The sequence below is a fragment of the Melitaea cinxia genome, chromosome 24 (genome assembly GCF_905220565.1).
Source record: "Melitaea cinxia chromosome 24, ilMelCinx1.1, whole genome shotgun sequence".
Taxonomy (NCBI): Eukaryota; Metazoa; Arthropoda; class Insecta; order Lepidoptera; family Nymphalidae; genus Melitaea; species Melitaea cinxia.
This window is the reverse complement of record NC_059417.1, coordinates 8,949,766-8,963,410: the sequence shown is the minus strand read 5'-3', so window position 1 is coordinate 8,963,410 and position 13,645 is coordinate 8,949,766. Positions and strand designations below refer to the sequence as shown.

Here is a 13,645-nt window from a genome sequence, read left to right as displayed (position 1 = left end):
TATTTTTTTGTATTTTGATTTAGAGAATTTTTACAATAAGGCAAAAAATGTTAGTCATATTGTATCCTGATCGCAATCGACCATTCAACAGTTGATGTCAATTGTTTTTTTTTTTTTGTTTGAGAAAAATCACAATTTACTCAAAAACAAAATTGAAAATTAAAAATAGCTTTATTCGAATAGGCTTCAAAAGCACTTTTGAATCGTCATTTTACAAATTAAAGTTTTAAATTGAATATTATTTTTAAAAGTGAAGCTACCACCACTATTTTATAGTGTAGGTAATGAGGTTTAAGCAATAAAGTCTCTTCTTCTTAGTCTTTACTAGCGACCCCTTCCGGCTTCGCACGGTTGTAAAAACTATAAGTGTTCCTCTACTATATTATTATGCATGTATATTATACATAGTGCCTGGGTTTACCGTTACAATAATATAAAAAACATGAACTGGTTATTTAAATAAAAAAGCATAAGTGCAATTAGAAAAAAAAGGAAAAAATAATCGATTTGGAGACATGGGGATTTTAACCGTGGTCTTCTCGGTCGATCCCGACCGGCCGATATCCCACCTGAGCCATTACAACTTTATTGACAAATCTGAAATTTACCTTCGTATTCTAACCATGAGTCGTTTCCGAGATTCAGATTATATATATATATATAGCATCAAAATCCGTTGGGTGGTTTTAAAGACCTAAGCCTACAGACAGCGGGAAGCCACGTTGTTTTATAATACTGTGTAATTATTTAAAAAAAATATGTTTGTCATTAGTACAAACGCACCCTGATCCGATGTTCTGCAACGAGACGCATCAGTTCATGTGTGGGGATGGCCTCAAGTGCCTGCCGAGCACCTGGGTGTGCAACAATGTTACTGAATGCAACGATGGTAGCGACGAGGTCAACTGCACAGCGTTCGTGGAACACGATAACGTGAGGCACCGTTTTTTTTTATAAATTTTACGAATATATCGGCAAACAAATTTACGGCCCCCCTGATGGAAAGCGGTTACCGTAACTTATAGAAGCATGCAAGACCAGAAACATAGCAAGTGCGTTACCGACCCTATCCACAACCCTCCCCAGGAGGTCTGGTTACCTTACTTACCACAGGACATAGTAAATATAAAAATAGTAATAATGGTTTTTATTTTATAAATGAGGTTATTGACTTTTGGCTATTATAGTTAGTAGTATTTTTAGTATACAAGTAGGTCGGCAAATAAGCCTACTGTCCACCTAATGTCACGCATATGCCGTACGACCTCTCCAGAAGCTCTGGCTACCTTAATTACCACAGGAACATAATACTACTTGTGATCAGCATTATTTAGCTGTGGTCATTTGTAAGGTAAAATTCCCCAGGTGGGCTGCTACTGATTACGAGCAGGTAATATCTTGCTGTAGCCTATCTCAATAAATGTAGGTAATATAAACTGTTAAGATTATAACTAGTGGTATTTGGTATCAGGGGCGGCTCTAGATCATGTAGCCCCGGGGGCAAATGAACGTAGGGCTCCCTCTTAAAAAAAGGAAATTCGATAAAACGTGCAGTTTCAATTTTTATCATTTCGTCAATGAACATATAGATATCTGTTGATTGTTTGGTTGTTTGTGTATCGATATTTTACGTCCGCGTGTGCATCTCTTAGTTCTCCCTAGCACCTCTACCCCTGCACTACAGGTACAGTTGACCCTGTTTGGTATTGTGGTGTATGAAAGAGAAGGTCTATCAAATTAAATATGATCTTTCCCTTTGTAGTAAACAAGTTTTATGTACAAATGTAAAACGGGGTATTACATATATGCAAAGATATATTTTTTGACGACTTTGTCAATATTTCGTACAAGTTACGGTTGGTTCTTTGTCAGGTGATCAAAATCTTCGATAAGTGAGCTATTTAAAACTGAAAGAATTTTTCAAATCGGATCAACAGATCCTGAGATTAGCGCGTTCTAGCAAACAAACAAACAAACCTTTTGGCTTTATAATATTAGTATAGATTAAGTATTACAATAAATAATAAGTGACTAAGCCTAAAAATTTTCTTCCGTTTGAATTATATGAGGTTTGTATTCCAGTCAACGTGCAGGGGCTTTCTCTGCGACAATGGCAAGCGCTGCATATCGAGGGTATGGATGTGCGACGCCCGCTACGACTGTGATGACAGCACTGATGAGGATGTAAAAACCACATGTCGTGAGTGGCCTGAGTACTACCCCAGTCAGAATTTTCCCAGCAGGAAATTTGCTGCCGTTGCCTCGGTTACCAGATTGACAAAAATTAGAAAAATATAGTCAAAATAATCCACGAGCTCATCATCATCTATCGCACTATTCTATTCACAGAACTGCTCGGCTTGACGAAGTTTCATACTACCTACATAATTATGTTGTTTTTGTTTAAGAATTGTCGTATTATAATTTTTATGTTATGATGAATGAATGTTCAAGGTATTCATGTTTGAACCTAGTTATGCATGCACTCCAAAACTCTAAGTTAGATTAGTGCGTGACTGTTCCGCTGACCTAGCATTGCCACCGGGCAGCTCACAGAATTAACTCCCTAAAACAAAAAATTAATTAATTCTTGGACTTGTTTTGAAGAGACATGAATGTAATAATCGTGTGTGAGAATTAGAAATATATCAGTCTCCAAATCGGCAGCATGTTTCTCATTTTATATATTAAGTTTAAATATAAGTAGTTATTTAAAAAACCCTTTGTCCAAAGAGCAAGTTTGACTACCAAGCCTGTTTTTTATAAATTAAATACCTACATATCTTTGTCATATATTTTTATTATAATAAACAAATATAAAGTAAAAATTTGTGTAATTAAATAATCTCCTTCCAGATCATGAGCGTTCGACACTTTACGATTACACAGATAAAGATGCTTGCGAAAATGGAACCACTCGGCATCAGTGTTTGGACGATTCGTATTGCTTGTTACCAAAGTACATGTGCGATGGTATGAAGGACTGCAGAGATGGCAGCGATGAGGGAAAGTTTTGCGAAATATGTAAGTAAACGATTGCGGAAACCGGTGTTTCCTATAAAAAGAATAAACTTGATGATACGGTAATTATATGTGTATGCAGATTAGATAGATATTAAAGTTAAAAATAGACACGTGTTGGACTAAGCTCGTACTACTACTAGATACAACAAACTTGAGTTAACCATTCTAAGTTTTAATTTAGCCTTACAAAAATAGGATTAAGAGATAGGTTAAAGATAATAGAATAATTATCTTTTTTTTTCAACTAACTAAATTCGTAGACGTTCATCATTACAGCCTATACAGTCCACTGCTGGATATAGGCCTCCACAAGTTTACGCCAAAAATAACGTGAACTCATGTGTTTTGCCCATAGTCACCACGCTGGGCAGGCGGGTTGGTGACCGCAGTACTGGCTTTGTCGCACCGAAGACGCTGCTGCCCGTCTTCGGCCTGTGTATTTCAAAGCCAGCAGTTGGATGGTTATCCCGCCATCGGTCGGCTTCTTAAGTTCCAAGGTGGTTGTGGAACCTTGTTATCCCTTAGTCGCCTTTTACGACACCCACGGGAAGAGAGGGGGTGGCTAAATTCTTTAGTGCCGTAGCCACACAGCACACGTACTCGTAGACGTTATGTTACCGAAAATGTAGGAATGGAAGATTTATACGTATTAAAAGTGCACGTCACATGTCGTTGTGTTTTATTCTTACCTTGTTTTCTCTTTTTCCGGATATTTTTAGAAAGAGGATTTAATGAAAACGATCACTTATATCTTAGATATCTTAGTACCTCACCTCCAGCATTGAACGGGGACTTTGGAACTTACAGGACAGATTCGACCAAGTATAGGATACATAGGACTCACATCATATATTTTATTTTGCATAAGATTCATGTTTTGAAAAATTATATATCGCAAGTTATTTCCCATTTCCGCCAGTTTTCATCGACTTCAACAAAAAAGGGGGAGGTTTTCAATTCTATTGTATTTTTTTGTGTGTTAACCTCGTATGTTTTTACTCAGTATACTGATATTGATGAGTCTTTCTGTTTTTTGTGAACAAGCACAATTATATTTTATTCCTTTCAGGGAATACTATGTGTACAAATACTTCGTGTCCAAAAGAAGCGCGTTGTAAGCCTCAACGTTCGGGAGAACCGACTTGTTTGTGTGGAATCAACCAACAATATAACAGTACCAGCAAAAAGTGCCAGGAGGCTGACTATTGCTCAGAGGCGAAACCCGTTTGTTCTCAAAAGTGTGAGAATAATTTTGGCGCATACACGTGTTATTGTGAGGAAGGATACATTAGGAATCCATTGGGCTACTTATGCTTTGCTCCGGGTAAGAATCATTTGTGTTTTATTGCCTTGTACCTGGGTAGCTATTTCTAGGTTATTTATGGCGTAATTATTAAATGGGAAAGTTGAGAATGGTATTCTTGATGACGAATGTATGATTCTTAGTTTCACTTTAAATCATTATTGTACAATTGTGTTGTGTAGCGTCTTAGGTGTGACAAAGCCAGTACTGCGGTCACCAACCCGCCTGCCCAGCGTGGTGACTATGGCCAACAAACATGAGTTCACGTTGTTTTTGGCGTAAACTTGTGGAGGCCTATGTCCAGCAGTGGACTGTATAGGCTGTAATGATATTATTGTACAAATGTCCATATTTTATAGTATTTTTTCACCAAATAGTGAGAAAATGTATTAACAAAATTAAATGTCCATTTTTGAAGAGTGATTTAATTGTAGGTAGCCATTTGTTTCCAATTTAATAAATAGCCGTCTAAGCTGTTTATTTTAGACTTTTTAGGTATTTATAGCTTAAGAAATCTTCTTTTTCCAATCTTAGATCCAGAAGCGTTATTATTCTATAGTACAAAGAATGAGATTCGTTACGTAAAAGTGAAGTCTAAGGAGCAAGTTGTTGTTGTGACAGGAATTAAGAAGGTAAGTTTTATACTACCACGCAATCCTTTTTTATATTAAGAGGATGGTAAAGATAGGTTAAGTGGATGCTGTAGCCTATGGACGCAAGCAATTCCAGGAGCATTGCAAGCTCGTTGTCGACCCAATCCTCGATTACCAGAAACTCTGGTTACCTTGCTTAACCCAGAAACAAAATGTTACTAGAAAGTAATATTTTTTAGCTGCGTTCTTCTGTAAGGCCGAGGTACTTCCCCAGTCGTACAGTAAAACATAATTCTTGCAAACTTAAATTAAGGTCCAGTCTCAAAACGCTTACAGCTTATGCAAATTTACTAAATTTTATAACCTCTTGAGAATTCAAATACTTTAAATTTATGCGCAATTATACAATGGTCTGTTTGTAACACTGAAACTAACGTACCCTTTATAAAAGAGCTTATCACACCAAACTTTTAAATTGTTTTAACGGAAGTAAGGCAGAGCAGAAAATATTCTGATCATAATCTGAAGCAGCCCGACTGGGGAAGTACCTCAACTTTACAGAAGATCACAGCTAAATAATACTGTTTTCAAGCAGTGCTTTGATCCTGTGGTGAGTAAGGTGACCCGAGCTCCTGGGGGACTATGTTATATGGCTATGCTACTGGTAGGGTCGGTAACGCGTTTGCAATGCTTCTGGTGTTGCATGCATAGGCTATGGTAATCGCTTACCATTAAGTGAGCCGTACCCTACCCGTAGTAGGCTTTTATGATACATGTCACAATTTTTTATATAGGCTGCGTCACTGCTTGAAAGTCCCACTCCATATAAATGTAGCCTTGAAACTTCATTCACTATTTGGAGGTGGTGGATAATTTCCCAGCTTAAAAAACAATCGTTGTCCTAACGCGTAGAATACAACAATAGTCCCGGGCACAGCTAATCTAATATTCGTATATAAAATTCTCGTGTCGCGGTGTTTGTAGTTAAAGTCCTCCGAAACGGCTGGACCGATTTTTATGAAATTTCGTGTGCAATCGGGTAGGTCTGAGAATCGAACAACATCTATTTTTCATCCCCCTAAGTCATAAAGGGGGGGGGGGGTAATAATTTATATGGCAAAACATCGTGTGCCGAGTCAGCTAGTTATAAATAAAAATTTAAGACCAGTCATCATCACCAAGGCTATTATGGTTTATTATGGTTTTGATTTAATGTTGATGTTCAACAACGCGTTGGCTCAACGGTCACAGCACTGGCCTATGACTATTGTGTTGGCGTTCGCAAGTTCGATCTTTGTACACGTCAAACACTCGTATAATTTTCTGGGCATTTGTGCTTGTGTATTGTGTGGTTCTGGACCCCGACACAGGAGAAAATCCAAGGGACCATTGAATGTGACGTGTTTATATTTTTTTTAAAGGCTCATGGTATAGCCTACGATGGTATATACTTGTACTGGGTGGAGTTAGCTGAAGGTCACCAGGCGATCATGAGAGCTCAGCTGCACAACGTTGCTGGAACAAAACAAGTACATAATTTAAATATTTTTAACTACAATTGGAACGAATGAATAATAAAATTAATTTAATATGTTATCTAATCAGATATTTCAGAATCAAAATTCTGGTGTCAATAAGCTATCGTACATACGTGAAAAGGTATTTAATTTATAGAAACTTTAAAAAAGGTTTCAAGTTTCAATTATTGACCGTTTGCTATGATAAATTTTTATTTGGTAGAATTACTAATAATTTAGTCAATATAAAGTTACAATAACTTTACATACAAAACAGTGGATATCTATATAATAAAAACCAAAAATTTAAACAGTAGTATTAATTACATTTCGTTTTGAAATAGTGTCATATAAAACTGAAATATCTGTTCTAAGAAGAAAAAAGAACAGATCGATTTTCAAAGTACAATTTTTAAAATCAGGTTATAGCGGCGTTAGGTTTGGAAGATCCTGGAGATATTGCTCTTGACCATTTTGGAGACAATATATTCATCAGCGATACCCAGAGAGGGATCATTTCAGTGTGTCGGATGGATGGTGCCCGTTGTGCCACACTACCTGCAAAAACTGAAAACCCGAAATTCGTGACCTTGGATCATAATAATGGGTATGCCATTTGGTCAATCTAATCTAATATAATTTGAAGTTTTTGCACTGAAACTCAAATTAAGGAATACGTTTGATCCTGCAATTGACGAATAAATTGTTCCACATGTTGTGTTCTGTTTATTTTGTGTCATAATTGAAAAATTTGGTCCCAGCTATTTTTCTAATCCCGGGACTTCGGGATCGGTAAAATGAAATTCCAGGGTCCTGTGATCAATCCCAGGATTATTTATTTATATAATACACTTTCGCACACCAATACAAGGTTTTAACAGCATAACAGATGATATATAAAAATACAATTTGCATCAGTTGCAACAGGTGGCCTTATCGCTAATACAGCGATCTCTTCCAGGTATATTATTATGGGCAGGTAATAAAGAAATAGTATAGTGCATGAATAGGGTGTTTTCCGAAAATCCCATGATTAGTCAAATTTAATTCCGAAATTTTTGGAACTGAAAAGAGTGGTATGAAATTTTCCAGTTATAATATAGCAATGAGATTATTGGATCTCTAAGAAGACATACTGGGTCACAGATTACAATGTTTGTTACTACTAGCTTTTTGCTAGCAGTTTCGTCTGCGTGGGTTATACGATTTGGCCCATTTTCCCCGTTTAAACTCTAGCCTGTGCCATTCAATGATAATGTAGCATTCTCCAAGTAAAAGAATTTTTGAAATTGGTCCAGTGGTAAAAAAAAACAACAAGTCTTTCGTCTTTATTACATTACTTAATACAAATAAACATTTCATGTATCTGATCACAATATATCTGAGATTCTGATTTTATGTGTAAAATACGTTTTAAAAACGGCGAAATCACCTTGATAATTCCGACTACTAGACAAAAAAGATTTTTTTAATAAACAAAACAATATTTGTGTCTAGACGAATGTACTGGGCAGATTATCAGGAGAGACCAATCATCATGACAGCTATGATGGACGGCACGTATTCGGATGTCCTTGTTGACAATTTAAGTACCTACCCCACCGGCTTGGCCATCGATGTTCCCAACGGAAGACTTTACTTCGTCGATAGAATCATTAAAGCTATTAAATTGGATAGTAAAGTGGTTTATGTAAGTAAATATTATTATCTATCTAACCCGCTAAAGCTCGAATCCAACACATGTTTTTTCGTTAATATTTAGATCGAAATTCGAAATATCAGTTATATTTATTTTTCTAGCCAGTGTGCTATTATACAAATTTTTCAGTTTTTTGTATACATACATATATACATACAAATTCAAATATAATAATAGATACTAACTTCTTTTTTTCAGCATATAAGCCGTATGTAGTTTGTGTAATTTTTGAAATATTTCTTTTGTTATAAAACGTTATTTAAAATTATAAGGATTGCCATTGATTTTAAGACCTACCACAAATTAAAAACCATTCTGGAGGTGATTTCCTAAAATCTTACCGTATCATCATGAAACATATTTCTTATGTAATATAAATCAAACTTTAAATTGAGTTTTGAAATAACCTTATGTCGACAGATTTTAGACTAGACCTTAAAAAATTCCACTGGAAGAGGATTAGAGGGTATTATATATAGGATATTAGGGATTGACAGGCAAAAAAAAAATGATGTTATAAATAACTGTGATACAGAGATACACTATTTAATTGTGTCGGTAGTCATTCCTAGCGGAGCCCTTCCACCGGCCCTACTCGCTGGCGGTATTTGAGAACTCGCTGTACTGGGTCGACTGGACGTCGCACACCCTTCAGGTGGCCGACAAAATACATTCCTCACATCGCAACGTGTTGATTGCGTTAGACCAGGCTGTCTTCGGTGAGTACAGTAATAAAGTATTAATATTAAACTACTAAATAAATTAAAAAAGTGCGTGCGTACAAAGTACACATATCAGAAGTGAAACTTCTTTGGCAAACTAATTTTTAAGTCTCGTTTACATTTATACAAATCTAAAGCTTTAGATTTCCATTCCAGCGTCAACGACAAAAACGTTGTCGTTCCATCAAAACGCTGCCGTTTTATCCGTAAAAATTTTACCCTCATGCACCTAAAGAAGTTTTACTTCAAAAAGACCTTCTCCTAAGCCTTAACTGAGGTAGGGCACAGCAGGAATTTCCTGCTCAAAATATGGAGCTGCCCGACTGGGGTAGTACCTCGACCTTACAGAAGAATACAGCAAAATAATACTGTTTTCAAGCAGTATTGTGTTCCTGTTAGGGGGGGATTGGGGATTGGGTCGGCAACGCGCTTGCGATGCTTCTATGTGCTGCAGGCGTCTATAAGCTACGGTAATCGCTTACCATCAGGTGAGCCGTACGCTTGTTTGCCGACCTAGTGGTATAAAAAAAAGAAAAGCCGGGGATCCGGAAATACACACAACACAGAAAAAACGCTAAGACAAACAAAGATATTATAAGTGCGACATATACAAATGTTCGTCATGAGCTGGCTCGAACTTAGACTGTATACGTATAGATTGAGGTTCAAATAAGATCTGACTAAAACTTAATTTTAATGGGTAGTTTGAATAATTATTTTAGTTTTAGGATGAGACTAATTTACGTTCATATATTATGATGTATGATGATACTACAGATGTCACGAATAGTAATTTGGCCGAATACCGAATACCGAACGTTCGGCGAGGTTCTTGGCCGAAGCGCTAAACATTCGGCAGCCGAATACTCGTCACCGTACGAGTTTAAGCTTGTATCGCTGAAGTAATTCGTACTTCACAGTCGTGTTACAAAATCAAAATCAAAAATAGCTTTATTCAAATAGGCTCCAAGAGCACTTTCGAATCGTCATTTTACAAATTAAAACTTTAAAAATAAATTATTATTTTTGTAAAAGTGAAGCTACCACCGATTCGGAATGTAGATTCTGCAGAGAAGAATCGGCAAGAAACTCCGCAGTTACTCTTTTGAAAATAATATATAAACTGTGTTTTAGTACAAAATTAGAAACATGTTGCATGAAATGCTACAACCACTTTATTTGTTGGTCGTTGATGCGTCGTACGTACTGTATACTAAAATATAATAACATTTAATGTGATTGATTACCATAAGAAATATCACCGTTGATTCGAGTAAAGTTAAATGAATCCATTTATAAGAAATCGCCTATTTGGAACTTTTATGAAATTTTGGGGGTGCGTGAAGAACATCGGTGTAAAGGCATCATTCACCATTCAACAGGGAGGATCCTCCAGCCAGACGGATCTTGTGTCTGGAGGGCTACCGCCCCGACGGTTGTTATCGGGTTCTGGTATATACAATTCAATCGTTCTGATAACTTTATATCGCGATGTAGGATACGTCAGTTTTCTCTAGTTTGTATGTCACGAGATAGTTGTCGCCACAAAAGAGTCTAGCAGGATAAGATATGGTCAGCGGCCTCAAAAAGATAATTTGAAAATAACTTGTGTGGTAACATTGGCTAGATAAAAATTTACCGTTGATACAATTTCAGCCTCTCATTTCATTGCGTTCTGGAGATAACTGATCAAATAGACGGTAGAGGGGGTATTTTATAAAACTTTTCTTTTTCAAAACTTCCAACTACACTAATGAAACAAAAACTAATCATTAGAAGAACTATTTTTTGTCATAAATACGAAAGTAAATTAGTTTATCACGATTTCATGCCAAAACTGCTATACCGATTTAAATGAAATTTGGCACACAGATACTCTCGAGCATTGGGAAGGACATGGGCTATAATTTACGCGGATAAAGTCGCGGAAAAGCAGTTAGTAAAAAAAACAATAATAAATAAATTGCTATTCAGTAATCGGCCAAATGATTAACTATATTTGGCCGAATACCGAATAGCGAAAAAAAAGAGGCCGAATAGCCGAATACCGAATAGTTGCCGAATAATCATGGCACCTCTAATTTATACCATCATAACGGATATGACAAGAATATCGAGATTTGATGGTGAACAATGTTGGGTTACGATTACGATACGATACGATTCAGCCTGTAACATACCACTACTAGGCATAGGCTTCCTTCTCAATGTAGGCAAAGTGTTGGAGTTTAATTCACCACGCTGCTCTCCTGCGGGTTAACGGATATGTTCGCTACTATGAGTAAAGATCAAATATCAGGTATAAATGATAACAACTGGGACTGGACAGCTTAATGCGCTCTCCGACGCACGTTGGGGAGACCTACAATTTTAATTTATAAAATGACATTTTTAATATAATATCAAAAATACCGACCGTTCCAGCAGACCAAACCAGCACCTCCGACTCATCGTGCCGGCGCTCTTAGCCAAAATGACGCCAAAGTGATGATTGTAAAATGACGATTCGAAAATGGTTTTGAAGCCTTTTGATTAAATTTGTTTTTGATTTTGATTTATACTAATACAAATGTCCATTCCGGGTGGGAATCGAACTCGCAAACCACTGTGCTTAGACAATGTCGGGTTAATTCTACTAATCAAGGTAATTAACCTTTGCAGACTTGCACATCTACCACCCCATTCTGACGAAATGGAATAGGAACACGTGTGACCATTTGAACTGTGAGATTTGCCTGCCAGTCTCCAACTTGTCAGTCAGCTGTGCGTGCCCTAACAAAATAGTGAAGCCCTATGGTGTTAAATGCCAAAGTAAGATTTTATTTGTATTTTTTAAATTTAACATACACACACGGTCACTGTTTCTAAGGTAAGCAATTTCATGCTTTGGTCTAAGATCCAAAAATGTCAGAAAGTTTTGTACATTCTATTTTAATGAAAATACACTCTCAAAATTTTTGCAGTAACTAATGAACTCGACTAATTCGACAGGTTCGGTTGTTTAGCCGGTGCGCCAGTGAGCACGGACGTGTGGTGGGAGGTACTATTCGCGCGATAAAAATAGAATAAAATGGATTAGCTCGTCTAAATTCCTTACTAAACTACTCGACTAAATTTTTGGTGTTCAGACACGTTTAACTATTAAATTACTCGCTACTAGCCTAAAATAGTAGTATAATGCGAACTAGGCATAACTAGTACTTGCACAGACATAACCATGTAGCCATGATTATCCACCAACAACTTGCTATTCGATACGACCTATATATGGCCGGTATAATCCAACGTCATTTCTTAAAAATAGTCCTGCATTGCTCTACTAGGATCGATCTATTGTCACTGACAGGATTATTGCAGCCAATAAACCTGATATAGTGCCAGTACACCGATCAGTGCGCCGAGCAATTATTGTTGACATAACAGTTCCACATGACGATTATCTCATAAAGGTGGAAGAAGAAAAATTAAGTAAATATTTAGACCTTGTCCACAACAGCTCTTTTCTTTTTCCCATACAAACGTTTTCTAACTAAAATGTAGTTAATTTGAATTTTATTGCTATTCAATAAAGTTCATGTTAAATATTATATTAGGGCGCATTTTACTTAAGTTATTAATGATTAAATTGATCTTATTCGTAGACTGCATTTTAATTTAATTTACATACAGTAAAAATAGTATTAACTAGCTATTTCACATTACCTATTATATTGTTGCGGGGGTGTTAACAATGGAAAATTCCCGTTTTTAAACTATCGACTCCAAATTTGGTACGAATCTCCTATATGTGATGTAGAAAAGATCAATGAGCGCATTTTAGGATAACTCATGCCCAATAAGGATTACGGAGGTGGGCGTTAACAATGAAAATTTTAAATGTATGTAACTCCGAAACTACTGAACCAATTTTTATCAATTTTTTTAAGCATTTGTAATTTAGTCCAACTCGGGAGATAGGGTAGTTTTTATCTTCCAACAACCAATTTTTATCAAATTTTATACGCATCTATAATTTTGTCCAACTTGGGAGATAGGGTAGTTTTTATCTCAATCGGACCTGGTAGGTGGCGCTCCTAACAGTATGTTTCACGAAACTACTGAACCAATTTTTGTCAAATTTTGTAAGCATCTGTAAATTTTGTCTGACTTGGAAGATATGGTAGTTTTTATCTCAACTGGACTCGGTAGGTGGCACTGCTATCAGTATGTAGCTCTGAAACTACTGAATCAATTTTTATCAAATTTTGCAAGCATCTGTAATTTTGTCTAACTTGAAAGATATGTTACTTTTTATCTCAATTGGACCCGTTAGGTGGCGCTGCTATCGGTATGTAAGCTATCAAATTTGGTAGCTGTTTTCCGGGAAGGACAACGTCTGCTGGGTCCGCTAGTAAAATATATAATACATATTTGCAATGTAAGCGCAAAAAATGTGCTTATTTACGACATCGCATAGAAACCTTTAAAACTATCAGTGTTCCTTTACTCTATTATGCAAGTATTATGCATATAAATCTTCCTCTGGAATCACTCTATTTACCAAAGAAAGCCGCATCTAAATCCGTTGCGCAGTTTAAAAGATCTAAGCATACAGACAGTGGGAAGTGACTTTGTTTTATACTATGTAGTGATGATTAGTTTTACATTATTAGTATATGATATAATTTCTTACTAAAACTGTTTAATTAATATTACAATAATAATATCTTTAAGGTCATTAATTTAGTATTCTAAATTCTGTACAATAAACTGTCCTTAACATCGTAATACATTTTCTCCAATAGCAA

General features: G+C 36.2%; 1 protein-coding gene across 1 annotated transcript in view; it reads left to right on the top strand.

Moving 5' to 3' along the window:
• Positions 1-13,645, top strand: part of LOC123665380 (putative vitellogenin receptor) — a 55,468-nt gene that overhangs the window by 4,593 nt on the left and 37,230 nt on the right. Inside the window, exons 2-11 of the mRNA XM_045599692.1 lie at positions 773-933; positions 2,083-2,200; positions 2,857-3,024; positions 4,094-4,348; positions 4,862-4,959; positions 6,342-6,449; positions 6,860-7,044; positions 7,935-8,127; positions 8,699-8,855; positions 11,520-11,669. Of these exons, the coding sequence (XP_045455648.1) occupies positions 773-933; positions 2,083-2,200; positions 2,857-3,024; positions 4,094-4,348; positions 4,862-4,959; positions 6,342-6,449; positions 6,860-7,044; positions 7,935-8,127; positions 8,699-8,855; positions 11,520-11,669 (1,593 nt within the window). The remainder of the gene's footprint in view (positions 1-772; positions 934-2,082; positions 2,201-2,856; positions 3,025-4,093; positions 4,349-4,861; positions 4,960-6,341; positions 6,450-6,859; positions 7,045-7,934; positions 8,128-8,698; positions 8,856-11,519; positions 11,670-13,645) is intronic.